We start from the raw sequence: 25,342 nt of genomic DNA, 5'->3' as shown, positions 1-25,342 counted from the left end.
AGAGGTCTTCCATCTGTTGGTTCACTCCCTAAATGGCCTCAATGGCTGGAGCTGGGCCAATCTGAAGCCAGGAGCCAGGAGATTCTTCAAAGTCTCCCACATGGGTGCAGGGGCCCAAGGACTTGGGCCATATTCTACTGCCTTCCCAGGCCATAGCAGAGAGCTGGATTGGAAGTGGAGCAGCCGGCACTAGAACCAGTTCCCATATGGGATGCCGGCGCTTCAGGCCAGGGCTTTAACCCGCTGCGCCACAGCACTGGCTCCCTGGTGTATCTTTTCACTAAGAGACATCCGAGGGAGAGTCTCATTTTTATGCATTTGATTATTTAGGAGTGGTAGGAGTGGCAGGGTGCTGTAGGCTAATGCATATGCTTATTTGAACGTGATCATTCAAAACCGCTAGAATGCCTCGGAATGGGAGGTTCCTCCTACAAAATCTGTGTCTGAGCAAGGCCTTCTGACTCCTGGGAGCTTTGGTGTCTTTGCTTACTTGCTTCTAGGAGGTTAGGGAATCGTGGATCTGGGAGGGTGGATTGAGTATGCTAAGAGCTTTTTTTTTTCAGGGATATTGAATGTTTCTCTTTTTCATTGGTGGTTAGAAGGACATATAATGTAATGCTTAAGCATCTGCAAATATTGTTGTTTGTCTTTTGTCTTTGTATGGCCTGCAGTATGACATTCGACAGAAGGCTTTGAAGCTTACAGCGAACAGTATGTATGGTTGCCTGGGATTTTCCTACAGCAGGTTTTACGCCAAACCACTGGCTGCCTTGGTGACATACAAAGGAAGAGAGGTAAATGGCTTAATAATATTTATGTCCTCAGAATATTTTATACATGTTATAGTTCAGGACAGCTAAATTTTTTAGTTAGCTATATAGTTTCAAATATCCCTTTTCTTTGGACAGGTTTGAGAAAAATAAGATATTTAAGGATTCATTTATTCATGAATTCAATGTGTGTGTGTCTTTACTGACCATCTGCTATGTGCCAGGCTTTGTCCTGGGCACTGGGGATAGAGTGTTGAACAAGATCTAAAAGGTCCCTGCTGTCACAAGGTGTACTTTCCCTGGAGTGGTGAGAGTGGAGAAGGGAGACATTGATCTGAGACGTGGGGAGGGGGGAAGGTAGTGAGTAAACAAATGTAAGAAATAACTAAGGAAATATAAGAGAAGTAAATGCTCTGCAGATAGGTAAGGCAGGGATGGGCTAGAGAATGTTCAGATGGCTGGTTTAGGTTGGTTAATGAAGTCTACTTTGAGGAGATTACATGAATGAGACCTAAATGATAAAAGGGGAATGGGTAATGTTTGCTGATGGATTAGCTTGGAGAATGGGGAAAAGGTAGAAATCAAGAATATTGCTAGTGGAGCCTTAAATGAAGATGGAGAAAACTGGGAAGGAGGGATTAGGAGTTGCATCTTAGATGTGTTACCTTTGAGATGAGTAATGGATCTGCAAACATATTAAGCAAATAGTTGGATGTATACATCCAGAGTTCCAGGAATATATCAGGACTGGAGTAATAGATCAAGAGTTACTGGTTTTAGAAAGATGTCCCTGCTCCCACTCTTCGAAAAAAAGAAAGATAGGCCAGATACTACACAGATTTTAGGTGTTGTCACTTTGAAAACTGTGCGCTTCATCTGCTTTAGCACTAGGTACATAAGTTTCATTTCTTTTTAATAAGAGAGAGTAACAGAGAAGAAGAGAAAGAAACAGAGAAATCTTCCATATGCTGGCTTACTCCTGAAGTGCCCACAATAGCTGGGGTTGGGTCAGGCTGAAACCAGGAGTCAGGAACTCCATCTGGGTCTTGTACATGGGTGATAGGGCCCAAGCACTTGAGCTGTCTGTCATCTGCTGCCTCCCAGATTGGAAGTGGAGGAGCATTCCAGTTAATAGCTTCACTTGCTGTGCCCCAACCATGAAGTTTTCTTTCTTTTTTTTTTTTTTTAAAGATTTTATTTATTTATTTCAGAGGTAGAATTAACATATAGGGAGAGAAGGAGAGAAAGGTCTTCCAGTTGCTGGTTCACTCCCCAATTGGCCGCATTGGCGGGAGCTGAGCTGATCCGAAGCCAGGAGCCAGGAGCTTCCTCCAGGTCTGCCACATGGGTGCAGGGGCCCAAACGCTTTGGCCATCTTCCACTGCCCTCCCAGGCTACAGCAGAGAGCTAGATCAGAAGCGGAGCAGCTGGGACTAGAACCGGTTCCCATATGGGATGCTGGCTCTGCAGGCAGAGGATTAACCTACTGTGGCACAGCGCTGGCCCCTGAAGTTTTCTTAGTTTGTAAAATATATTAAATTCCTTTTAACTTCTTTAAGCTTTTGTTTGCTGCTTCTGAGTGAACTTAAGGCTCCTTGGTCTTGAAGAAGGGAGGTAATAGGGGCTGGTGCTGTGGCGCAGTGGGTTAAAGCCCTGGCCTGCAGTGCTGGCATCCCTTATGGGCACCTGTTTGAGTCCCAGCTGCTCCACTTCCAGTCCAGCTCTCTGCTATGGCCTGGGAAAGCAGTGGAAGATGGCCCAAGTCCTTGGGCCCCTGCACCCACATGGGAGACCCAGAAGAAGCTCCTGGCTCCTGGCTTTGGATCAGCTCAGCTCTGGCCCTTGTGGTCATTTGGGGAGTGAACCAGCGGATACAAGACCTTTCTCTCTCTCTGACTCTACCTCTGTAACTCTCTTTCAAATAAATCTTTTTTTTTTTTTTTTTTTTTAAAAGAAGGGCGGTGGTAATTTTGGGCAACATGCTTGTATTAGGGAGCTGGACTCAGAATATTCTAGGGCAGGGATTGGTAAGTTTTGACAAGTGGGCCTAATCTAGCCTGCCATCTATTTTTGTAAATAAGGTTTTATTGGAACAGCTCCAAGCTCATTCATGTATGTATCATTTAGGATCACTTTTGTGTGACAACAGCAGAGTTTAGTTGTCAGGATAGAGTCTTGCATGGCCCAGAGAGCCTAAAATATTTACTGTTTGGTCTATTTTCAAAAAAATGTTTGCTGATCCCTGCTTCTGAGTCTAGACCAGTTGTATCCAGTAGAACATTATGATGTTCTGTATATTCTCCAGTATACCAACCTCTAGCCGTTAGTGGCTAGTGACTGCATGATATTTGGTTAGTGCCAATGAGCCAAAGAACTGGTTGCTTAGATTTAATAATTAGAAATGGAAAGAATTTAAATAGCCACAGGTGACTCATGGCCATTGTATTAGTACAGATCTAGCTGGTATATGCAACAAACATCAGAATGCTTCAGGTCAGTCTTCTGTTGGCAGCTGTCTCAAAGACTTGGCTTAGGGCGCAGGGAGGAAGGACAAAACATGTGTCAACACCAGTGATATGTTAGAAGTTTTAAATGTATCATTTCATTATATCCACACAAGAATACTTTTATATAGATAATCCCAATCCCATTTTGCAGATGAAGAATCTAAGCATCAAAGATGTGAAGTATAACAAGTGGCTATTTCATTTTCATTCCATATCTTCTTGATTGTTTTTTACTATGCCAGGGTTGTCCCCCTCTCTGAATGTCTTTCATGGTTGTAGTTGTGCTTTTTATTCCACCTGTATTCCTTCAAGGTCATCTTTTCCATACTGATCTCAAGATATAGACCTTTTATACCTGAGAGAGATGAGATGTTTTAGGGGCTAGTTGAAGTGAAAGAAGGATGTTTTCAGTTTCTTAGGCTAAGTTTGCTTCAAAATTATTTAAATTTTATTTCTGTATATGTATCCAGTGGCTTCTGGTAGAATACCATCTTATTTTTGTATTAGGAAATGCACTCACTATGCCCCAACTGGGTGATAATACATGGGTTGACTATTGAGATTGGATCAAGGTTACTCTTAAGTTTCTCACGAGAGGCAATAGTTGACAATTTACTCCCTTGGAGAGTGCCTCTTGCTGTTGGGAAATCCCTGTTGTTACATTTTCTGCATTGGCTCAGAAATCCACAAGCTTAAAAGGGCACTGTTGATAATGATAAGCCCCAAATTTGTCCAATGATCTCCCCCACTCCCTTAAGCCATTGTATTTTAAGGGCAATATTTTCGTTTAGCTGTATTTTTTAATAAGGCGTTTAAACGCAGAGTTTTTATTTTTCAGCTGTATGAAAGTGATAAATCTTTAATAAATGCATGAAAAACCCCTAATCTCTGCATTAAAAAGCAAATAATTTCAAATAAATCTAGAAATAATCATGTGATTTAAATTCTTAGTTTTCTACTTTGTTTCCCCCCTTTGTTCCTTTCTACATTTGATGATAAATACAGTAACTGGAATGTAGGCCTTTAAAGTAATGGGCAGTTAATAATACATAAATATACATTTACTCCCTGGAACTCTTATTCAGAGAAGATCCAACTTCACTTACAAAAATGACAAAATTATTTCTTAAAGTAGAAATGATTGTTAAAGTACTGGTCATAATTATTAGCCTTGGTGGATGGTAATTGTCTTGCTATGAAGTCTTGCTGATTTTCAGGTATCTCTTAATTATTAAAGAGGTGGAAGGGGTAAAGTATAAAATGAGAGGCAGTTTGCTGAGATTTTGGAATACCTTTATAACTTACTAGACTGGGATTTTTGGTAAAAAGATAGAATGGGTAAAAGAATGGGGAATATGATAGAATGCATAAAATAATACAATAATTTGAAGATCCTACCACTTGTATCTTTTTAAAGTCCTTGTAGGATAAATTAGATTAAAGCTCAAATGGAGATTAATGAGAAGGTAACCTTGCAGTATTTCATTGCGAAAGATGATAGCATTTTGTGTTTGTATATGGATTAATATACAGTCTGAGGAGACTTTGAAGACCCCTTCTCCATTTTTTATTTCCAAATAGGTTTTGTGTGTACTCGGTTTTGTGGGAATCAAGTAGTTTGGCTCTGCTCACCAAATAATTTCTGTAATCAAATGTATTATGGCTGTGAAACTACTTAGAGTAATTACTGATTGTACTTTTAAAAGCAGATTGACAATAAAAGTGCTAATAATTGTGTCAAATGGATATCAAGATTGTCTTTCACAGGTGTGATCTTTTACACTTAAAGTCTTCCATAATTTTTAATTGCTCTGTCATATAAGAATTAGTTAAGGAATTGTACGAGGGACCTCACAGTGTGCAAGTTACTTGGAAATAATGAAGTCAATGTTTCCCACGAAGTAATAGAGAAATTTTATTTATAGACATTAGGAAGTGAACTTATACAAATGCCTTCTGTACTTGAGTTTGCTCTGTGTAGCGAGGCATAAAAAAGAAGTTGGTAAGCCTATAGCACTGGGTGCACATGCATATTTAAACCATGAAGAAAACAGTTATCAGTTGTCAAGTATCGTGTGTGGTAATTGAAGGGATTGTTCACTAGATGGCGATAGACACCCTGAGATTATTAATCAATTAAGGATTTTATTCTGTGAACAATAGTGGAGACCATTTAGTGACCTAAATCCATGTTTTAGATTTTTATAAATTTTGGAATGTTAGAGAAAGACCAAAACTGCTCCAAATGTTTGTATTAGTTGAATCTGTTTGTGATATAAAATAATGATGTTTTTGAATTTTAAGTTAATTGCTAAGAACAGTCATTTCACTTATAATGTAGCCAGCTGACTTTCAAGTAGCTAAATTTATATCTCTGGCCAGGGAGCAACAGTACATGATTCCTTCAGTTAAAGTACCAGAACTGATTTTTTAAAAAAGATTTATTTATTTGAAATTCAGAGTTACACAGAGAAGGAGAGGCAGAGAGAGAGGTCTTCCATCCGCTGGTTCACTTCCCAGTTGGCCACACAGGCTGGAGCTGAGCCAATCTGAAGCCAGGAGCCAGGTGCTTCTTTCCAGTCCCCCATTTGGGTGCAGGGACCCAAAGACCTGGGCCATCTTCTACTGCTTTCCCAGGCCACAGCAGAGAGCTGGATTGGAAGAGGAGCAGCTGGGACTAGAACCAGCACCCATATAGGATGCCGGTGCCACAGGTGGAGGATTAACCTACCGCGCCACGGCACCAACCCGTTTTTTTTTTTTTTTTTTAATGTATCATACTATATGTGTCCCTTTACAGTTTTCAAAAGAAAGAGGGCAACTATTCTGTATACCACATTTTATATATAACTTTTGATACATTTTTAGATTTGATCATTCATGTTAACTACTATGTACTGTTTTCATGAGTAAATACAATACAGTGTAGTTTTTTATTCTTCCATTGTTTACATTTTTAAAAAAGATTTATTTATTGTTAGAGAGAGAGAGAGAAGTAGAGACAGAACTCTCCAGATGGTCACAACGGCCAGGTCTGGGCCAGGCTGAATGAAGCTGGGAGCCATGAGCTTCTTGTAGGTCTCGCAAGTGGGTGAAGGGTCCTAAGGACTTGAAGCATCTTCCGCTGCTTTCCCAGGTGCATTAGCAGGGAGCTGGATTGGAAGTGGAGCAGCTAGGACGCGAACTGGCGACAATATGGGATGCCAGCACCGCAGGCCTTCGCTTAACCTGCTGTGCCACAATGCTGGCCCCAGCGTTGTTTACATTTTTAAGTTTCCAGGTTTTTATGATTTTTAATTTTTTTGCTATTAAAACAGTGCTATGGTAGAGAATGCCCGCTGTGTCACAGTTTTTCTAGTGTATTTCTCGGAGAGAAGTTTGCACAACTGCAAGCAGTATGTGAGATTTTATTTTTTTTTATTTTTTTATTTTTTTGACAGGCAGAGTGGACAGTGAGAGAGAGAGAGACAGAGAGAAAGGTCTTCCTTTTGCCGTTGGTTCACCCTCCAATGGCCGCCGCGGTAGCGTGCTGCGGCCGGCGCACCGCGCTGTTCCGATGGCACGAGCCAGGTGCTTCTCCTGGTCTCCCATGGGGTGCAGGACCCAAGGACTTGGGCCATCCTCCACTGCACTCCCTGGCCACAGCAGAGAGCTGGCCTGGAAGAGGGGCAACCGGGACAGGATCGGTGCCCCGACCGGGACTAGAACCCGGTGTGCCGGCGCCGCAAGGCAGAGGATTAGCCTAGTGAGCCGCGGCGCCGGCTAGTATGTGAGATTTTATTGGTGAGAGCAGTTATTTATCATAGCAAGCTGAATTCTTCTGTGAGATGAGTTTATATCTCTAACTAGACTCTGATCTATCACTTAGAGTATCAGAGGCTAATCTTAAGAACTGGAAATGATTTTGATAACAGTTTTGCCTCTGAATTTTTTGTTGAGGGATTTTAACTATATACTTGTAAATATGTTTGTTGCATGATCCTTGATATTCCACATTCTTGCCAGTACTTGTTATGACCAGAATTTTTATTTTTTGCCAGTCTCGCTGTAAAATGACATCTCATTGGATTCAATTTGCATTTCCCTAGTTATGAGTTATGTTGGTTATCTTCCCCTGTTTATTAAATCTTCCATTTTCTTCTTTGGAATGCCTGTTTGAATTTATATAAATGTTTTGTTGTGTTATATTTTTCTTTTTCTTTTTTTTTTTTTTTTTGACAGGCAGAGTGGACAGTGAGAGAGAGAGACAGAGAGAAAGGTCTTCCTTTTGCCGTTGGTTCACCCTCCAATGGCCGCCGCGGTAGGCGCGCTGCGGCCGGCACACCGCGCTGATCCGATGGCAGGAGCCAGGTGCTTCTCCTGGTCTCCCATGGGGTTCAGGGCCCAAGCACTTGAGCCATCCTCCACTGCACTCCCTGGCCACAGCAGAGAGCTGGCCTGGAAGAGGGGCAACCGGGACAGGATCGGTGCCCCGACCGGGACTAGAACCCGGTGTGCCGGCGCCGCAAGGCGGACGATTAGCCTAGTGAGCCGTGGCGCTGGCCCGTGTTATATTTTTCTTAGTATTTCTTCTTAGGTGTTCGAAGGCCAATCCTTGTTTCGTCATTTGTGTTGCAAATGCGTTTTTTAGGTTGTGGCTTGTCCTTTAACTTTATTTGTGGTCTTCCATTGTGCAGATGTTTCTAATTTTAATGCCAAATATTTGATTTACCTTTGCAGCTGAGGGTTTTTTTCTTAAGAAATTTTTCCCTGTTCCCTTTTTTTTAAATTATTATTTGCCTTTATTTTCTTCTAAAAGTTGCAAAATGCATCTTTTTATACTTAGGTTTTTAATCCTTCAGGAAATTATTTTTAGTGATGGTATAAGTTAAGGATATAATTGTTTTGTTTGCTTCCTTGTGGAACTGTTGTTCTGGTTTCTCCATTCCAAAGGTTGACAAACTATGACCCATATACTTGCTTTCATGTTTTTTAAATAAGACTTTATTGGGACATGCCACACCTGTTTATTTATAGGTACATTTACTGTACATGGATAGAGTTGAGTAGTTGTCACGGAGACTAAGTGACCTGCAGAGGGGGAAAAAGGCTAAAACATATACCATATACACACACACACACACACACACACCCCATCTGGCCCTTTATAAAAAGGTGTGTAAGAGAAGAATAACTCTTTCCTAACAGTATTAGGTATAGTTAGCAAAAACAGAAGAAATAACACTAAAGGTGGTAAGAAGGAAGGAAACAGTCTTTTGGATATAGAAAAAACACAGTCTTTAAAGTTTTCTTTGTTCTTTTATTGTCACATGAGCATTTCTGTTAGCCCAAGTAGAGCAAAGGAGAGGTCTTTGTCCTTAGAAGTTGTGTATAATGTTTTTTATATCTCTGTGTATGTTTTTTTAAAGATTTTTTTTTATTTATTTGAAAGACAGTTACAGAGAGAAGTAGAGTCAGAGAGAGAGCGAGAGAGAGGGGTCTTCCATCTGCTGGTTCACTCCTCAAATGACCGCAGTGGCCAGAGCTGAGCTGATCCAAAGCCAGGACCTTCTTCCTGGTCTCCACGTGGGTTCAGGGGCCCAAGCACATGGGCCATCTTCTACTGCTTTCCAGGCCATAGCAGAGAGCTGGAGTGGAAGTGGAGCAGCCAGGACTCGAACCGGCACCCATATGGGATGCTGGCACTGCAGGCCATGGCTTTAACCCGCTGTGCCACAGCACCAGCCTCTGTGTGTATGTTTTGGAGGAGAGGGTATATAGCATTTAGGAGATACTCAAAGGAGACCATGATGCCAGAGTGGTAAAGAACTGCTGGTCCTTGGTTTTCATTTTTCCTTTCTTCTCATGTAGCTAGAGGGAAAACTTTAGCTTTAAAAATGTGTGGTTTTTGTGACTGAAAATGTAGCAGTGTGAAGAATTTTCTTGCCAAACCAGACCCATAGAAGCCATGAGGAGGGTAGGAGGGAAGAGTTCTGTCTACGGAATTTTAATAGCCACCACGAAGGCTTCTTTTTGTTTTTAATTCATTTTGTCCTTTTTTTTTTTTTTTAAAAAGTGTTATTTATTTATTTGAAAGGAAGAGTTACAGAGAGGCAAAGGCAGAGAGAGAGGGGGGTCTTCAATCTACTTGTTCACTCCCCAGATGGCCGCACCAGCCGGAGCTGCACCAATGCGGAGCCAGAAGCCAGGAGCTTCTTCTGGGTCTCCCACTTGGGGTGCAGGGGCCCAAAGACTGGGCCATTTTCCACTGCTTTCCCAGGCCATAGCAGAGAGCTGGTTCTGTGTGTGTGTGTGTGTGTGTTTTAAATATTTTTTATTTATTTATTTGAGAGGTAGAGTTACAGACATTGAGAGGGAGAAACAGAGAGAAATGTCTTCCATCCACTGATTCACTCCCCAAATGGCTGCAATGGCCGGGGCTGTGCCGATCTGAAGCCAAGAGCCAGGAGCTTCTTCCGGAATACAGGGGCCCAAGGACTTGGGACATCTTCTACTGCTTTCCTAGACCATAGCAGAGACCTGGATTGGAAGAGGAGCAGCCGGGACTCGAACTGGCACCTATATAGGATGCTGGCATGGCAGGTGGATGATTAACCTAATGTGCCACAGTGTTGGCCCCGAGAGCTGGTTCTGAAGTGGAGCAGCCAGGACTGGAACTGGCGCCCAAATGGGATGCCTGCACTGCAAGCAGCAACTTTACCCGCTATGCCACAGTGCCGGCCCCTAAGGCTTCTAATAACTTCAGCCAACCTAGTAAAAGTGTAATTTTTTAAATATGATAATTTCTTTTAAGACTGAAAAGAGGGCTTAATGTATTTTGGCAAATGTATTTTATGTTTTAAAGAGAGCATTCTTTTTTCAGTGGTCATATGTTACTTACCACTTTTGAAGTTGTTTACATTATAAAATTTGAAGCCAGAGAAAGATTTAAAAAATAATTATTCAAAAGGCAGAGGGACAGAGAGGTGGTAGTTGGGGGAGAGAGAGCTTTCCAGGTATCTGCACCAGGTACGCTAAAGCCGGGAGCTACAAATTCCATCAGTGTCCCGCGTGGGTGGCAGTAACCCCAGCATCCCGACCATCTTCCATTGCCTTTCAGGTGCATTAGTAGCTACCTGGTTCAGAAGCTGAGACTCAAATCAGGCACTTTGATATGTGATGCGGGTGTCTCAAGCAGCAGCTTTATCTGCTGTCCCACAATGTCCATCCCCAGAGAAGTTTTTTATTCTCTTTATTATATTCAGAGATGTTTGAGTATTGCTAATTCTTTTCATACTATTCAGTTTTACTAGTTGAGAACACATACTGTTCAGCTTTATTAATTTGCATTCTGCTGATTCAGAATTTATGATAGTTGGAGTGAGTTGAAATTCTTAATACAACTGACTATTTTAGCACCCAGATTATTTTCATATATCCTTAAATACTATAGAAGCAACTGTGTGCAGTCAGGTACATGGCAACCTCACTGTAGATCATTTATATTGATGAACTTGTATTAAGGAGCATCTACGTTTGCTTGACTACTTGTCTTTCTCCTTTCTGAAAACTGAGGAATGTGGTGTTGGTAAATATGAAGATGAGATGGAGAAGCTCTAATTTGGAAGCACCACGTGGGATGCCAGTCCATTTGATGGTAACTTGGACTTTGGATCATTTGAGAGAAATACAATGGCAAAAAATTCAAATACATAGAATAATTCATGCTTATTGTTATAATAGAATTAGCATATACAGTATTTGCTAATATCTAATAAGCATAATGCAGTAGTATTACATATATATATAAGTATCACATACTTATTCTATTATACTATTGCATTTACAGAGATAAATACATCTGTTGCAGTTAGGCTTGGTTAGAATTACTGTATGTGCTTGAAAACACTGAGTTATTTCTTTCATAGTAGCAAGGCTTTAGACTTGAGACAAATTCAGAATGACTTTATTCTTTACTAATAGTTGGGAACTAGACCCTCCAGGCTGCCTGGGCATTGGCATCTGTGTGCCCTTTGGGGTTTTGAACATTGAAAGGTACAGACTGAGGAGGACACAAGGCTGAGGATGTTAGAGGCAGCTTGGAAGAGATAGATGAGATCAAGACCAGCCTGATTCTGCTGTGTAATGGGCTGGGATCTGTGGGTGTAAGAGAAGAAAGCTTCATCAGAGAGATCATTTAGGTGCTTTCTCATTTATTCTCTTTACATTTACTAATTTTTTGAGTGGTTGATATGTCATTGTCTTACCTGAGCTTTGGGGAATCCACGCTGGGCCTGGCCCATCTGCCACAGTTATACAGGTCTTTGTTATAGGAGGAGCACCCCCCCCCCCCACACACACACATCGTACCACTAGGTGTCAGCGGTATTAAGACATGTTCCTGGGGTTGTGGCTTGGCGTCCCCCCAATCTTTCAGAATCTTCTTGTATTGTTAACTGTGACAGTTCCAGGGCTGTTTGCACTGAGGAAGATTGACTTTCTTTATTCTTAATCTGAATTTGTATCTTTTTTCACCTGTACGTTGGATTTTTTATTACTAGATTTTCAAATGGATCTGTATCAAGTAGTGTCAGTAGAATTTTTTCCTTATTAATAAAAATAAAGAGTCCTGCAGCCTCAAATTATTTCCATGTTTTCAGTCTCCACCTCTGTTTAGTTGATCAGGGGTCACGGTTTAGACATTTTTTATGTCCCACCTAGCCCTGTCCCCAGGTAGCAGTTTCTGGTTTGTCTTACCTCTAGGTTCGTGCTCAACTAGTAGGTTCTGTAGGTACATATTCTTAAATAGGGTCTTCATATTTAAGTTGCTTTTGAGAATGACCAGGGTACTCAGAACAAGAATAAGGACACTTCATACAAGGCACTGTCATTTGAGAAGACAGAGGCTGAGTTTCTTTGCTTCTGTATTTTGCCCTTTTAATTATTGAACCCGTTGGGAATGTGACTAAGGATGAGGAGATAAATACTATCAGACTGACCTTGTGTTGTTCCTCTGATCTCTGCTGCGATAAAGTGTCTTTACTTTGTGCTGAATCACATAAATTGAGTCTTGGAAGTTTCTTTGTTCCCCAGCCCCAACCAGAATGAGTGACTTTCTGTTAACCCAGAATCATTTTGCTTTCTACATATGTGAGGATTTTATGTAAACCCATTTTGGCGTATGTTTCTTTTTCTCAAGCCATGTGCTAATTGACAGGTGTTCTAAAGCTTCTTGCTTTGGCATTGAACCAAGGTGACAGAGCAGTAATGGTTTCCAAAGTGCCATTCCTTCCTTGTTAAGAGAGAAAAAAGTGTGAAGTTATTAACCACTGTTCACCAGTGGCTTAGAAATTGGTGTAAGGTTTAGTTGTTCTATAGTCGATCTGTATAGGAAATTTTCTAGATGATACTACTGTTAAGAAAAGGGGAAAATAGATAATTTCATTCTTTTCTCCCATGTCCTTTTCACCCTCTTCACACAGGTTGCAGATGGGTGTATTGAAGGGAAAGGATTACAGAAAACCAAGATATTGACCTTTTCTCTGCCACAGGCTTTCTCTCTCCTCCTTTGCCTGGGAAATGGACATTATGGGGAACATAGTGGCACTCAGCAGCCTTGCACAGCTCTCACCCTCTAATGGAATCAGATGCCCATCGATCTGAATTTGATGATGTATAATGTGTTATTGCCCAGTCACCCTAACTTTTGCCATACTGGGTATGTTTATTGCTAATTAGGAGAGCCTACTTTTAGCAGCTTGTGCAGTCTGGTGGTTTGAATGTATGCTTCAGCACAGGCCTGTTGGAGACACATCCATGGCAAATTTGAAAGCAAAACAAGTTTGTCAGGCCTATTATGGCTCAGGACTGGTTAACTGAGGGAAGATTAAATAGAATTTGTGCCTTCTGTTTGTGTTTCGTCACTCAGTGGGCAGTGTGAGCCTGTGTCGGTTTGCCAGATCATAAATACTGTGTTAAATTGCAGCGAGCAGAATTTGGTAAGTTGTGGGAGTTTTGGAAGGCAGGAGACTAGTTTTATGTATGTGTTAAGAAGCCGTTTGATTTTAGGCCAGGGATTCCTGAGCCCAGTAGTCATCGTTTTAGAGATCTTGTACGCACTTTGAAATTCAGTGCCAGAGTTAGGTATGTAGCTGTCCTTGTTTCCTTTCTATTATTACAGTCTGTCGTTGAATTGGCTTGTATCCTTTGAAAACTTGAATGTAAAAACAAAATAGAAAAGAAAAGGAGAAAAAAATGTTCGTGTCAACATTTAATATTTTTCTTTGAAACTTCCCTCCCTCTTGCAAAAAGCAATATGATGTAGAATGTAACAAGAGTGAATTTGTACTCACATTTTTAAAAGAATGACAAAGCATGATTTACAGAAATGATTTATGTGCAGTTTTTGGAATTCTTGAAATTCTTTAAAGGTTTGGGCTTAGTTTTTTATTTTAATTAGTGTCATTAGTTGATATTTAATAAAAGATTTGCCATTTTGAAGCTAGTGATGATGAGATTTTTTGCCTTAGGACAGAGTTGAATGAGGATGGGTGTGGAACAAAGGTATTAGGTTGCTGTCCAAATTTGTAGTGTCAGACATTGGCTATATTTGTTTCAGGGGTTTTTCACCCCTGCTGACTTAACTACTGTCTCCATATTCAGCCCTGAGCCTTCTGCTGGCAAGGGGGAGGAGAGTGGGGAGGGGGAGGTTGGGGAAAGGAATAAGCTCATGGGCTATTAATAATGTACATTGTTCTTTAGGCCACACGTAATATTTCTGAGCACTGGTCAACAGGGTAGGATGCATGTTCTATTTGTGTTGGATTGCATGGCATGATGCTATGGACAGCTGATAATTTGATCATAGAAAAAAAATCTGGATGTTTCTTTAATAGTGTCCTGATAGGGTGGAAAAAAATAGCTGGTTTTCAAAAGTTTGGCATAGAGTGAGTGAACATATTTAATTAAATTACTAGCTCTTGCCTCATAGCCAGAAATTCTTCAAGTAATATTTGCTGAGTGTTTGCTGTGGAGGGAAATGGAGACAAATGACATTGCTGTGACCCACAGGCTTGAGACGAAAGCCTTAGAAGCAAGCCTTAGGTAATGATGCCAGTAAAACTAGACCTAGAGCTTGAGAGACCAAACTTGCAATTACTTACTAGTAAACAAGAGAAAAAATCGTCTGCCGGTACACAACCATGCAGAAATGCCCGAGTATGAACTGGAGAAAGTCCTCGATTGAACATCCGGGCTGCCACACTCACCCGCTTGTTTGCTTTGTGGAGCTTTGACCAAGTCAGTCATTCCGCCTCTGTTTTTTCTCTTATCAGGAGGTACTTGATTACAGTGATTATTGCAAAAGGGAGTTAAGTTACAAAGCACCTTAACAAAGTTAGCCCAGCTACTAGTGTTTTATCAGAACAACCCAGAGGAAGCATTCATGCAAGGTATTATGTACTAACCAGGGGTCATCAGCATGCTGTTGGTGTTGGGGAGACAGTGGCAAATGAAGCACTCAAGGCCCTTGTCCTCACGGAGTTTTCTCTCTGGTAGGTCAAAGCCGTTGATCAAATGACGAAATTAATATTCCATTTTGAAAGACAATAAGTGCTAAGGAGAAGAACGTGAATCTCTGAGTGTTGATAGCAAAGGCTCTTGACCTGACTGAAAACCTGAAGCTTTCCTCAGCCTGCGGCACTTGGGCTGAGCTCTGTAGAGTGCAGGCTGGAGTTAGCTACGTGAAGAGTTAGAGGAATAAGCCTCCCAGGGTCAGGGATAGCATGTGCAGAGGTCCTGTGGTGGGTGGAAGCATCATGCGTCCAAGGAACTGAGCAGAGGCTGCCCTAGTTGGGTGTGTGAAAAGGAAAGGGAGAGTGATGGAAGGTGAGAATAGACACGTGGCCAATTGCACACCATGCAAGCCTTCCAGGCCATTCTGATTGAGGGAACGATAATGGGGTTTTTGGTACAATGGGGAGATTGACACATTTTAAAAGACCACACTGGCTGAGTGAGGTGGAGGGGTTGGAGTGGATGAGGCAAAACTGATTTGTAAGTTGTTATTAAAGTAACAAGCAAAGCAAATGCAGGTAAGTAGCTTGGCTGATGTGATGGCAGTCAGGGGAGGGAGGGAGGAAGATACAGGCATGAGAGATTTAAGAGGAAAATCATCAGTGCAGTTTTTGCTAGTGGATAGGAAGTTACCAAGGTCACTCCTAGCTTCCTGACTTGTGCCCGTAGGCAGATAGGGTGCCCCTGCTTGAGGTGAAGAACACTGGAAGAGCACAAGGTTTGGTGCAGTGGGAGGGAACAGTGAATAATTTGACCTCACTCATGTTGGCTTTGAGGTGGCAGGGTAGAAGTTTAGGAGTCATTGGTATGTTAGAGGTAAGTGAAGCCATAGATGTAGATGAGGTTGATTTGGAAGAGTGGAAAGAGAAGTGGGTGTTGTAGGGCTCAGTTGTAAGAATGTGCGGCATTTAATGACTTGGTTTAGGAAGATGAACTTAAAAAGTAGGCTGTAAAAGGGCATCCAGAGGGAAAAAGGTAGGGACGCATGGTGTTGTGGAAGCCAGTGAAGAGGGCTTCAGGGAGGTAGTTGGGAAACTGTCAGGAAGAGGCACTGATGATGATCTTGACAATTTTTCATTCAATTTCAGGACACAGAGGTGATCATTCACTTCAGCTGGTGCTTAGTGTAGGAATGTGGTGAGGCTGAATTGCTATGGGATTATAATTAGCTATCATATAAAGATGAGAAACATGAGACTTGGAGAAGTAACTTCGAAAACAACTGAACTAAGTAGCAGAATTGGAGTCCAGGCCTAGTCCCGGGGCTCTCGGACTCCCAGTTCTACCTGTTCAACCTACCCCCTCCAGACGACTGGTTTACCAGGTAACCTGTGGACCAGTGAAGCAAATGCAATTGTGTCCCAGACCTGCTGCTTCCTGGAATGGGGATCCACCGACTGGTTATTTAATCTCTTAGAATCTCAGCTGCCTCATTTTTAGTAATGATGACCAACAGTGGGGATGTTGGGAGAATCAACATAGAGTGTTAATATCTTGATAAGTGTTTGAAGCAAAGTAAGCATTTAGTCAATGTTAGCTAAAAGAAGTCCTGCCTTCTGCTCTCCCGTCTGCCCTCTCCTCAGAGCCTCTCTTACTTTTTATTTGAACACTTCACAGTCTGGTCTAAAAAGACCAATTGGTGTGCCATTTGCCAAATTGTTTGTGTTTTTACTGTGCCAGTTTCTTCTGCTTTTTAGTGCTTTTGTCTACCTGCACCATTGATTTCTGTGCTGCCTTTTAGTTTTCTTCAAAATTCACTGTCCAAGACTGACTTAACCTGATCTACCTTTCCAACTTAGTTTATATTTACACTCATTTATTCTTTTTATTTATTTATTTTATTTTTTGACAGGCAGAGTGGACAGTGAGAGAGAGAGACAGAGAGAAAGGTCTTCCTTTGCCGTTGGTTCACCCTCCAGTGGCCGCCGCGGTTGGCGTGCTGCGGCCGGTGCACCGCACTGATCTGATGGCAGGAGCCAGGTACTTATCCTGGTCTCCCATGGGGTGCAGGGCCCAAGCACTTGAGCCATCCTCCACTGCACTCCCTGGCCACAGCAGAGAGCCGGCGCCCCGACCGGGACTAGAACCCGGTGTGCCGGCGCCGCAAGGCGGAGGATTAGCCTAGTGAGCCGCGGCACCGGCCTACACTCATTTATTCTTATGACTTAACTTCGTTCATTCCATTTTCCTAAGTAGATTCAAGGGTCAGAAGTGTTTCTTTCATGTCCTTCAGTGTTACCTAGTAGACTGCTGTAAAATAGTGGGTGCAAAATGGTAAACGCTGTCTAATGTTACATTATTTATCATTCTTCCAACTACTTTTTTCTCACCCTAGTCCTGAGATCCAGTTCTTAGTAAGTCCTGCCAACTTTCCCTCCAGCATACTCAGGTTCATCCATTTCTTTCCATTGACAGACCACCATCATCTCTAGCCAGGGTCACTGCTGCAACCTCCCTGTGGTGTCTTGCTTCTGCTCTTGCCTCGTCTAGTCCAGCATCAACACAGGAAGGAACCTCATTTTCAAAGGTGTAATTGCACGATTCCATTCCCTTGCATCAAGCCTTCCAGCGGCTTCCCATCTTAGTTCACCAGACTCCAAGGTCCTGTCTGATTTGCTTCACCGTATCTTTTGTGCTGCCTACTGGCTGCCCACTCCCCACCTGGACTGGACTCCAGTTTAATCCATCAGCACAAGCCACCATTTTCTTTGAGTTCTGCACACAAGTTCATTTCTGCCCCTCCACAGGACTCTTGTGTTTTTAGTCCTTTCTGCCTGGAAAGCTCCTCCGTAGACCTGATGGCAAATTTGCATTTTGCTCTCTTCTTAGATCTCAGCTTAATATCTTCTAGGTCCATTGAGCCCATCTCTACCCTTCATTTTAAATTAAAAAAAAATTTTTTTCCACCACATCTTTAAAGGATTTACTTGAAAGAGGAACAGAGGGGTCTTCCATCTGCTGGTTCATTTCCCCCAAATGGCTGCAACAGCCAAAGATGGGCTAGGGTGGAGCCAGGAGCTCCATCTAGGTCTCCTATGTGGGTAGCAGGGGCCTAACCCCATCCTTGGCTGCTTTCCCAGGCTGTCAGCAAGAAGCTGTGTTAGAAGTGGAGTAGCTGGATACAAATTGGTGCCCATTTTGGTTGCCGGTATTGCAGATGGTGGTTTTACCTTCTAAGCCACAATGCCAGTTCCTTTTCCATGTTTTTATAGGGTAAAATAACATATACCCATGTGCCCATCTTCAGAATGAATACATGTTAAAATTTTTCTCATAATTGCCTAAGCTTTCTTGCAAATAAAAGCATCACAGATAATGTCTTCTGTGTTCACTCCTCTAGTATTCTCCTTCCATATCTATAGGCATTGGCTATTAGGAAGTTGATACACAGATTTCCTCTAAAAAGTTTTCTTTATTTCTTTTATTTTAAAAAATTTATTTGAAAGGCAGACAGATTTTTTTCCATCCTCTGGTTCATTCTCCAAATGTCTACAACAGCTGGAGATGGGCCAGGCTGAAGCCAGGAGCTTGGAACTCCATTTAGTCTCCCACCTTGGTGGCAAGGACCCAAGTACCTGAGCCATCAGCTGCTACTCTCAGGGTGTACACAGCAGGAACCTGGATTGGAATTGGTGTCAGGACTCGAACCCAAGCACTGTGATGTGGGATATGGGCATCCCAAATGAAATCTTTTTTTTTAAATTCATCATTTTTTTGAAGACTTATTTATTTATTTGAAAGGCAAAGTTAGAGAGAGAAAGAGAGAGGGAGGTCTTCTGTTTGCTGGTTCATTCCCCAAATGGCTGCAACAGCTGGAGTTGGGCTGATTCGAAGCCAAGAGTCAGGGACTTTTTCCGGGTCTCCCACGTGGGTGGCAGGGGCTTTACCTGCTGTGCCATAGCACCAGCTCCCTAGGTGACATCTTAACCACAGTGCCAAACACTCTCCACCAATCATTCTTTTTTGTGAGCATTTGTTGCCTATGAAAATGCCTATTTAACTTATGTAAATAGTATCACATTTAAGTTTGCAACTTGTAGTTTTCACTCAGCATTTTACTTTTGAGTGGTATCCATGTTGATACATATAGATATGATCATTCATTGAACTGCTCTGTGGTTTTCCATCTTATGAATATTCTATGCTTTGTTTTTTCATTTGCCTGTTGGGCCATTTAGACTGTTGTCACTATTTCACTGTTGTGAACAATAAACATTTCTGTACATGTTTCTCTATACACAGGTGCAAGAGTTCCTCTTTCTTTTTTTTTTTTTACATTTTTAAGCTTTTATTCAGTGCAAAAGATGCATAGGAGAGTGAGTACCCTTTATATAGGAGAGGTCAATCATACCGAGTAACAGGAACCAGCCACGTGGAGGAGCATCTAGGCCAGGAAGTGTGGGGTGGGTGGCCTGAAGGCCACGTGCCCTTGAGGCGCAGGGCTGCACAGGCCCTGTACTGGCAAGAGGCCAAGGAAAGGAAGGGCTCTCATGATCTTTTCTAGCTCAGCACTCTTTCTCATTTTGGTACTCATCATTTTTTGTAGCCATTGACTTACATGTTTGTTTATATTCTCTTCCTTGTTAGACTGTGAGCTCTGTAAGAGTTGGGAATGTGTTTTAGTCACTTATACATGGTTCCTGGCATGGGCCTTAGCACACAGTGGGGACGTGGTTAGTACTTGTTGCCTTAATTAAGCTGCCTGCTTTCTATCTGTCTTGTGTGAGCCATTTCTTTGGTTTTCAGGTTTCTGACCAAAGGTAAAAATTGATGAGTTGCCAAATTCAGGTAGTAAATGCAGGTGATTAGATGACTGTGGCATGGAAATGAGCTGAAGAGAAAAAAGCTTTTTAAATAGTAGGATACCTCAAACGGGTTGTGGAAAATGCAAATAAAAGGTATGTGTTTTGGGTGCAAAAATTTTTTGAAATCCCTGCTTAGTTTTTCTTTCATAATACCCATTTTTCATGAACTTTGAAGAAACCTTTAATGCATGGGTTTTGGTTTTCTTACACTGAAATAATAAGCTTACTCTTTAATTCCATTTCCTGTGAGCTTTTTGTAGTACCCTGGTTTGTTTGGATTAAACCCTTTCTGTTCTCAAAATTCAAAGGTAAAGGATGACATGGAGCTTACATGGAATAGTAGAGTTGGATTGATCAGCTGTGGTCTCCTGCCACATTTGTAGCATTACTCTTTTTTTTTAAGATTTATTTATTTGAAAGAGTTACACAGAGAGAGAGAGAGAGGCAGAGAGGGAGAGAGACGTCTTCCATCCGCTGGTTCGCTCCCCAATTGGCTGTAACGGCCAGAGTCGCACTGATCCGAAGCCAGGAGCCAGGAGCTTGTTCCGGGTCTCCCATGTGGGTGCAGGGGCCCAAGGACTTCGGCCACCTTCTACTGCTTTCCCAGGCCATAGCAGAGAGCTGGATTAGAAGAGGAGCAGCCGGGACTCGAACCGGCGCCCATGTGAGATGCTGGCACTGCAGGTGGCAGCTTTATCTGCTATGTCACAGCGCCGGCCCCAACATTACTTTTTTAGAATTTTAGGGAGTGAGGAGAATCATTATTTATTTTCTAAAATGATTTTGTTTTGAAAATTGGAAAATAACTGCTAATCTGTTGACATTTATTTTTGGAGAATGACTTGTGACAGGCATTAGGAGATATGTCTTTGAAGCGGGATTGTTTAGCTCAATTAATTATTTAAGATTCTCATTTTCATTAGGGTTCAGTGAATGAATGTGTATATTCTGTGATTTCTCTTTGGTTTTGATGCTGTTCAATGTTTTCCTTAGCATCACAGATTTCAGATTTAACTATTTGATACTCTCATATACCGAATTCACATGTAAAAAGGGAAAATTAATTCAGAGGAGTAAATAGCTTTTTAAAGTGGAGATTGGTGTCATCAGCAGGCTTTGGGCTTCTTCTCATTTTATCCTTTAAGAGCCTGGGCAAGCTATTTGCTAATAGACTGAGTCACTGTAAGTTATATTGGGAGATGTCTACTGGAGGGAAAACATGTAGCCATGGTTAAATCTTACACCCTTTGGCTCCAAATTTATACCCTTTCTGTTTGGGCTACACTGATTCTCCCTCTCCCCCTCAGTTCAGTGTGGCACATCTGACTACCCCTTGACTCAGGAACCTGCAAAGAGAATTAGTTTCTGATCTCATTTCCCCCTCTGTGTGTAAATAGTAAATTTGTAGGCACAGTTAAATAGGGATGATAGTAACAGCTAAGAGATATTAAGCATTTGATTCTTGCCAGACACTTCTGTAAGCGCTTTATACTAATAGTAAAACCCTCTTACAACATGTAAGCACAGTCCAAATTTTTTTTCTAATTATGTAAGATGTAGAAGTTACATTATTGTGAAATTCGTATCTTTTGATTTGTTTTCTAGTTACTGGGTGTGGGAGCAGTGTTTTCATTTATTAGATGTGTAGAAATGTACTGAAATGAGAAACTATAAATGGTCATAGGCTAGTTGTCCCTAGTATCCTTCCTGCTCCTCAGCTACCTTGGCTTGCAAGCTTCCCCTATTCGTGTGAATGGGAGCTGGTTGAGGAATGGGAACCAACCCTTGGTTGAGTCGTAGTTGAATTTGCTTGATTTTGAGGCAAGTTAGTATGGGGAGTTATGCTATTTTTCCATTTGATAGATGAAGGAACTGAAGTATAGTGAGTGTAAATGACTTGTATAAGGTCACAGGGCTAGTGAGAAACAGAGCCATAATTCAAATCTAGAAATCTAGACAGTCTGAGCATTCTTCTTTTTTTTTTTAAAAAAAGATTTATTTATCTATTTGAAAGTCAGTGTTACACAGAGAGAGGAGAGGCAAAGAGAGAGAGAGAGGTCTTCCATCTGATGGTTCACTTCCCAGATGGCTGCAATGGCTGGAGCTACGCCAATCCAAAGCCAGGAGCCAGGAGCTTCTTCCAGGACTCCCACACGGGTGCAGGGGCCCAAGCACTTGGGCCATCTTGTGCTTTCCTAGGCCATAGCAGAGAGCTGGATCAGAAGTGGAGCATCCGGGACTCGAACTGGTGCCCATATGGGATGCCGGTGCTTCATGCCAGGGCATTAACCCACTGTGCCACAGCGCTGGCCCCAGTCTCAGCATTCTTAACTGCCACAGTACATTGCATGTGTTTTTTCAGAGCTTGTCTGTGCACCAGTCTTGAGGAAATGGGACGAATGTTGTATCTTTGGAACCATTTTTATTCACTGTATTAGCATGTATCATCCTGGATTGATTAGTGTTTGCTGTCACTGTGTAGGTTTCCCCAGATTTGCCTTTATTTTCCTCCGTCTGTTTGACACCAGCCACAAGGGAGTTTGAATGGTCATGATGAATGTGGCCCTTGGAAGAGAGTTCCTATGGGAGAAGATTGCGTGCTGATGCAAGGGTGGAGAGATGAGGGATGAAGAGGGATGCTGCTTCTGTCCCATGTGTTGTGTGGAGTTTAATGGTGGTGATGCCGTCTGGAACCAGGACTGCCTTTGGAACCTGTCTTTGCGTAGCTTGTCTGTGGCACTCTACCTGTTATAGTGGCAAAGGTTGCAGATTGTTTGCCTTACATGGAATAAACAAATAGACCCAGAAAATGTATTCAGTTAATTTTCTCTTGATGAGCAGAAGCTAGCGGTTGTTTAAAACAAACGAAGAGGATAAAAACTCCTCTAACTTTTATTTACCAATCAGATTGCAAAGGAAAAAATAGCCTATTTTTAGACTGAGGCTCCAATTATGCTAAGCCTTGAAGATAATGAAACAGTCTGACACAAAAGAGTGTGGTGACGCAAGTTTGTGTGGTGAAATTCCAAGACATTCACTGACTTTTTAGGATTCCGCACAGTGAATATTAAGCTCCTAAAGTGTTTGTTGCCCGGAAACAGTGCTTTATTCTTTTACATGCGGTGTAATGAAGCGAACCTGTGTTGTAATTTGTTTTTAGCAAGGAAAGGGGAGAATAAACACACATCATCTATCCCTGCATCTTGTCCTTGGCCTCTTTTTATGTGCGGAAGCCACCAAGTCATGCTGTTGCTAATACTGTAGATTGCCCCCAACTCTACACAGTAGGGGTTTCCAGTTGTTCAATTCATTTTGCCTTGTAGACTTGGCAGAATTTGGAGGCTTTCTTTTCTGCCACTCTTCTTTCTGTGTAAGAAGGACCCATAGCTTTTCTGCTGCTGTTCTCATTTAATCATGTCAGGTAATGTCTTTCCTTGGAATTCCTTAGTTTGGGGGGCTTAAATGAACTTTATCCTGGCATGCAAGATCGTTGGCTGGGTTAGTGGAAGTTGGCCATTTGTGCTCTCCTGGTCTCAGGTTGCCTTTTCTTTCACAGGTCTAGTAATGGGTGTCTGGGTTTTCATTTTGCTGGCTGTAGAAGTCTTCCTGTGGGATGTGGGATGTGGGATGTGGAGTGCTCATGTGATGGGAAGTATAAAGCTTCTTTCCAAGGCAATGAGCGTTCTTGTTTCCTGAATTCTGCCGTAGTCTGGGTCCTAAGGAATCTACTTCTAGGGTCAGGAACTCGACTTCCATTTGGTCTCAGAATTTTTCTTTGTCAAAGCGCATGATTGAAGCAATGTGGGAAGGCAGAAGGAAAAGACCTGTCAACCTCCAGGAGCCAAGGGTACAAGCCTCTGGCACTGGTGGTTTGTGGTAGGATTTGATGAAGTGGGGAGGGAGGGGATATGAAGGGAATAAAAGAGCTCCTTGTTAGAGTCAAATTGAAGTACATTGGTGTGACCTGTGGAAGAGCTGAAAACAAAATAGCAATCAGGTGATTGATAAGAACAGCCTGGGTGGATGAAGTGGAAGCTGGGAAATCTCGGGCTGGGTGCCTGCTATTCACATACAGTACTGTATTTCATTTAATATCCTGCAGCCCTATGGTAGAGGATATTATTCCTTTTTACAAATGAGGAAAAAGTCTTGAAGGGATTAAGTAAATTGCCACGGTCTTTTTATTTGTAAGTGGCTGAAATTAATGTGGCTTCTCACATCTGTGCCACTCTTTTGAAATACAGGAAACACAGACACCAACAGTATTTATCTTCGTATGCTTGGTAAGTGAAACACTGGGTGGTACAACACTGAAAAGGCCCTAACAGCTTTTTTTGTTATTTTATTTCACTAGAGAGCCCTTTATTAACATTGAAAATTTTAAGGGCCAAATTCAGTTTAGTTTTTTGGCCTGCTGTGTGCCAGGTGCAGGATTAAGTCCTAGGAATACCAGGCTAAGACCATGGTCCATGACTGTAGCCTGAATTGGGAGTAGGAGTAGAGGGGAAAGAAAAGCTGTTGACCTGTAAACGAATACCATACCATATGAATAAGGTATATTTAAAGAAAGGGGAAAGCTAAACATTACCTGAAGATTAGAGACTAATGCCCACTATGAGTTCCATTCATTGGTCATTGCCAGTATTTTTTTTGAGAAGTTTGAGAGCTGGTTTTGTAGGGGTGAAGCCCAAGAGGAGCTTATGATGTTGTCACAACCTCAAGGGCTTGACTCTTTTAGCTCGAGGTGTAAATTCATGAGGGTAACGAGGGTTTTTTGTTTGTTTTTAGTGCATGGAGAATCTTCTGTTTCTACACCTGTTAAACTTTTTCTTAATTTCAGAATCCCCTCAAGCTGCCTTCATTCCCTTCTCTGACCTAGGAGAGCAGAGGGAGCTCTTGTTCCAACTTGGCTACTAACGTAAGAGGGGGCCAGCGAGATCTCCATTTTGCAGAGTGGCTTTCATACAGGTGGCACACAGTGAAAGTTGTCCATGGGCAACAGAACATGAAATCTGTCTGTGATTAGCTGGAAGGGGATCAGGTTTTGATTTTTTTATTTTTAGGATAAAAGACTGCCTCCTTATTCTCAACAACAGTAACAAACTAACAAAATTAAAGGTAAATCACTATAAAGTCAGGGCCCAAGATAAGTGAAGGAGTATTTCAAATCCTGAAGGGTTCTTTTTGAAGTTCTGCCTTGCAGCTAGTTGTATTGACGTCTCAGCCCAGGATACTGAAGGTACTTAGGATTCCTAGCACAGGGCCTCATCCATGGAATGCTGACGTAATCAATGAAGAGTAAAACAGTTGTGGAGTGTTGGTATTCTCTGAGGAATTCTGGGTAATAGATGTTCTAGAGTTCACTAAACTAGGACCACTTCTATTCTAGAACAGATGTTCGGGTCGTTTTGGTCACAGTAAGATGGGAGTTGTAGGGAGGTCATCAAAAAATGAATATCAGTTAGACTGTTTTACATACTCTCAATTCTCTAATAAACAGTATCGAGCAGCACTATAGACAGTGCACTTGGCAGGAAGATGGGATTCTTTAGCACCTCCTACAATAAAAAGGAAGTGAACCTTTCAGGGCTTTTTTAAGGGAAGAAATAGGGTCATGGAGTCATGATTTGTAATTTCAGATGCAAGGTACATACATGCCTATGTCAGGATTTTCTTGAGGGTGGCTATCTAGAAGTGTTGATTTTGT

The 25,342-nt window shown here is 41.9% G+C and overlaps 1 protein-coding gene across 3 annotated transcripts in view; it reads left to right on the top strand.

The window, feature by feature from the left end:
* Positions 1-25,342, top strand: part of POLA1 (DNA polymerase alpha 1, catalytic subunit) — a 330,395-nt gene that overhangs the window by 59,943 nt on the left and 245,110 nt on the right. For all 3 annotated transcript variants that reach the window (XM_062183593.1, XM_062183592.1, XM_062183594.1), the window contains exon 26: positions 672-794. In XM_062183593.1, coding sequence (XP_062039577.1) covers positions 672-794 — 123 coding nt within the window. The remainder of the gene's footprint in view (positions 1-671; positions 795-25,342) is intronic.

The sequence above is a fragment of the Lepus europaeus genome, chromosome X (genome assembly GCF_033115175.1).
Source record: "Lepus europaeus isolate LE1 chromosome X, mLepTim1.pri, whole genome shotgun sequence".
NCBI lineage: Eukaryota > Metazoa > Chordata > Mammalia > Lagomorpha > Leporidae > Lepus > Lepus europaeus.
Note: the sequence above shows the minus strand (reverse complement) of the source record. Positions and strands in the feature narration are given on the sequence as shown.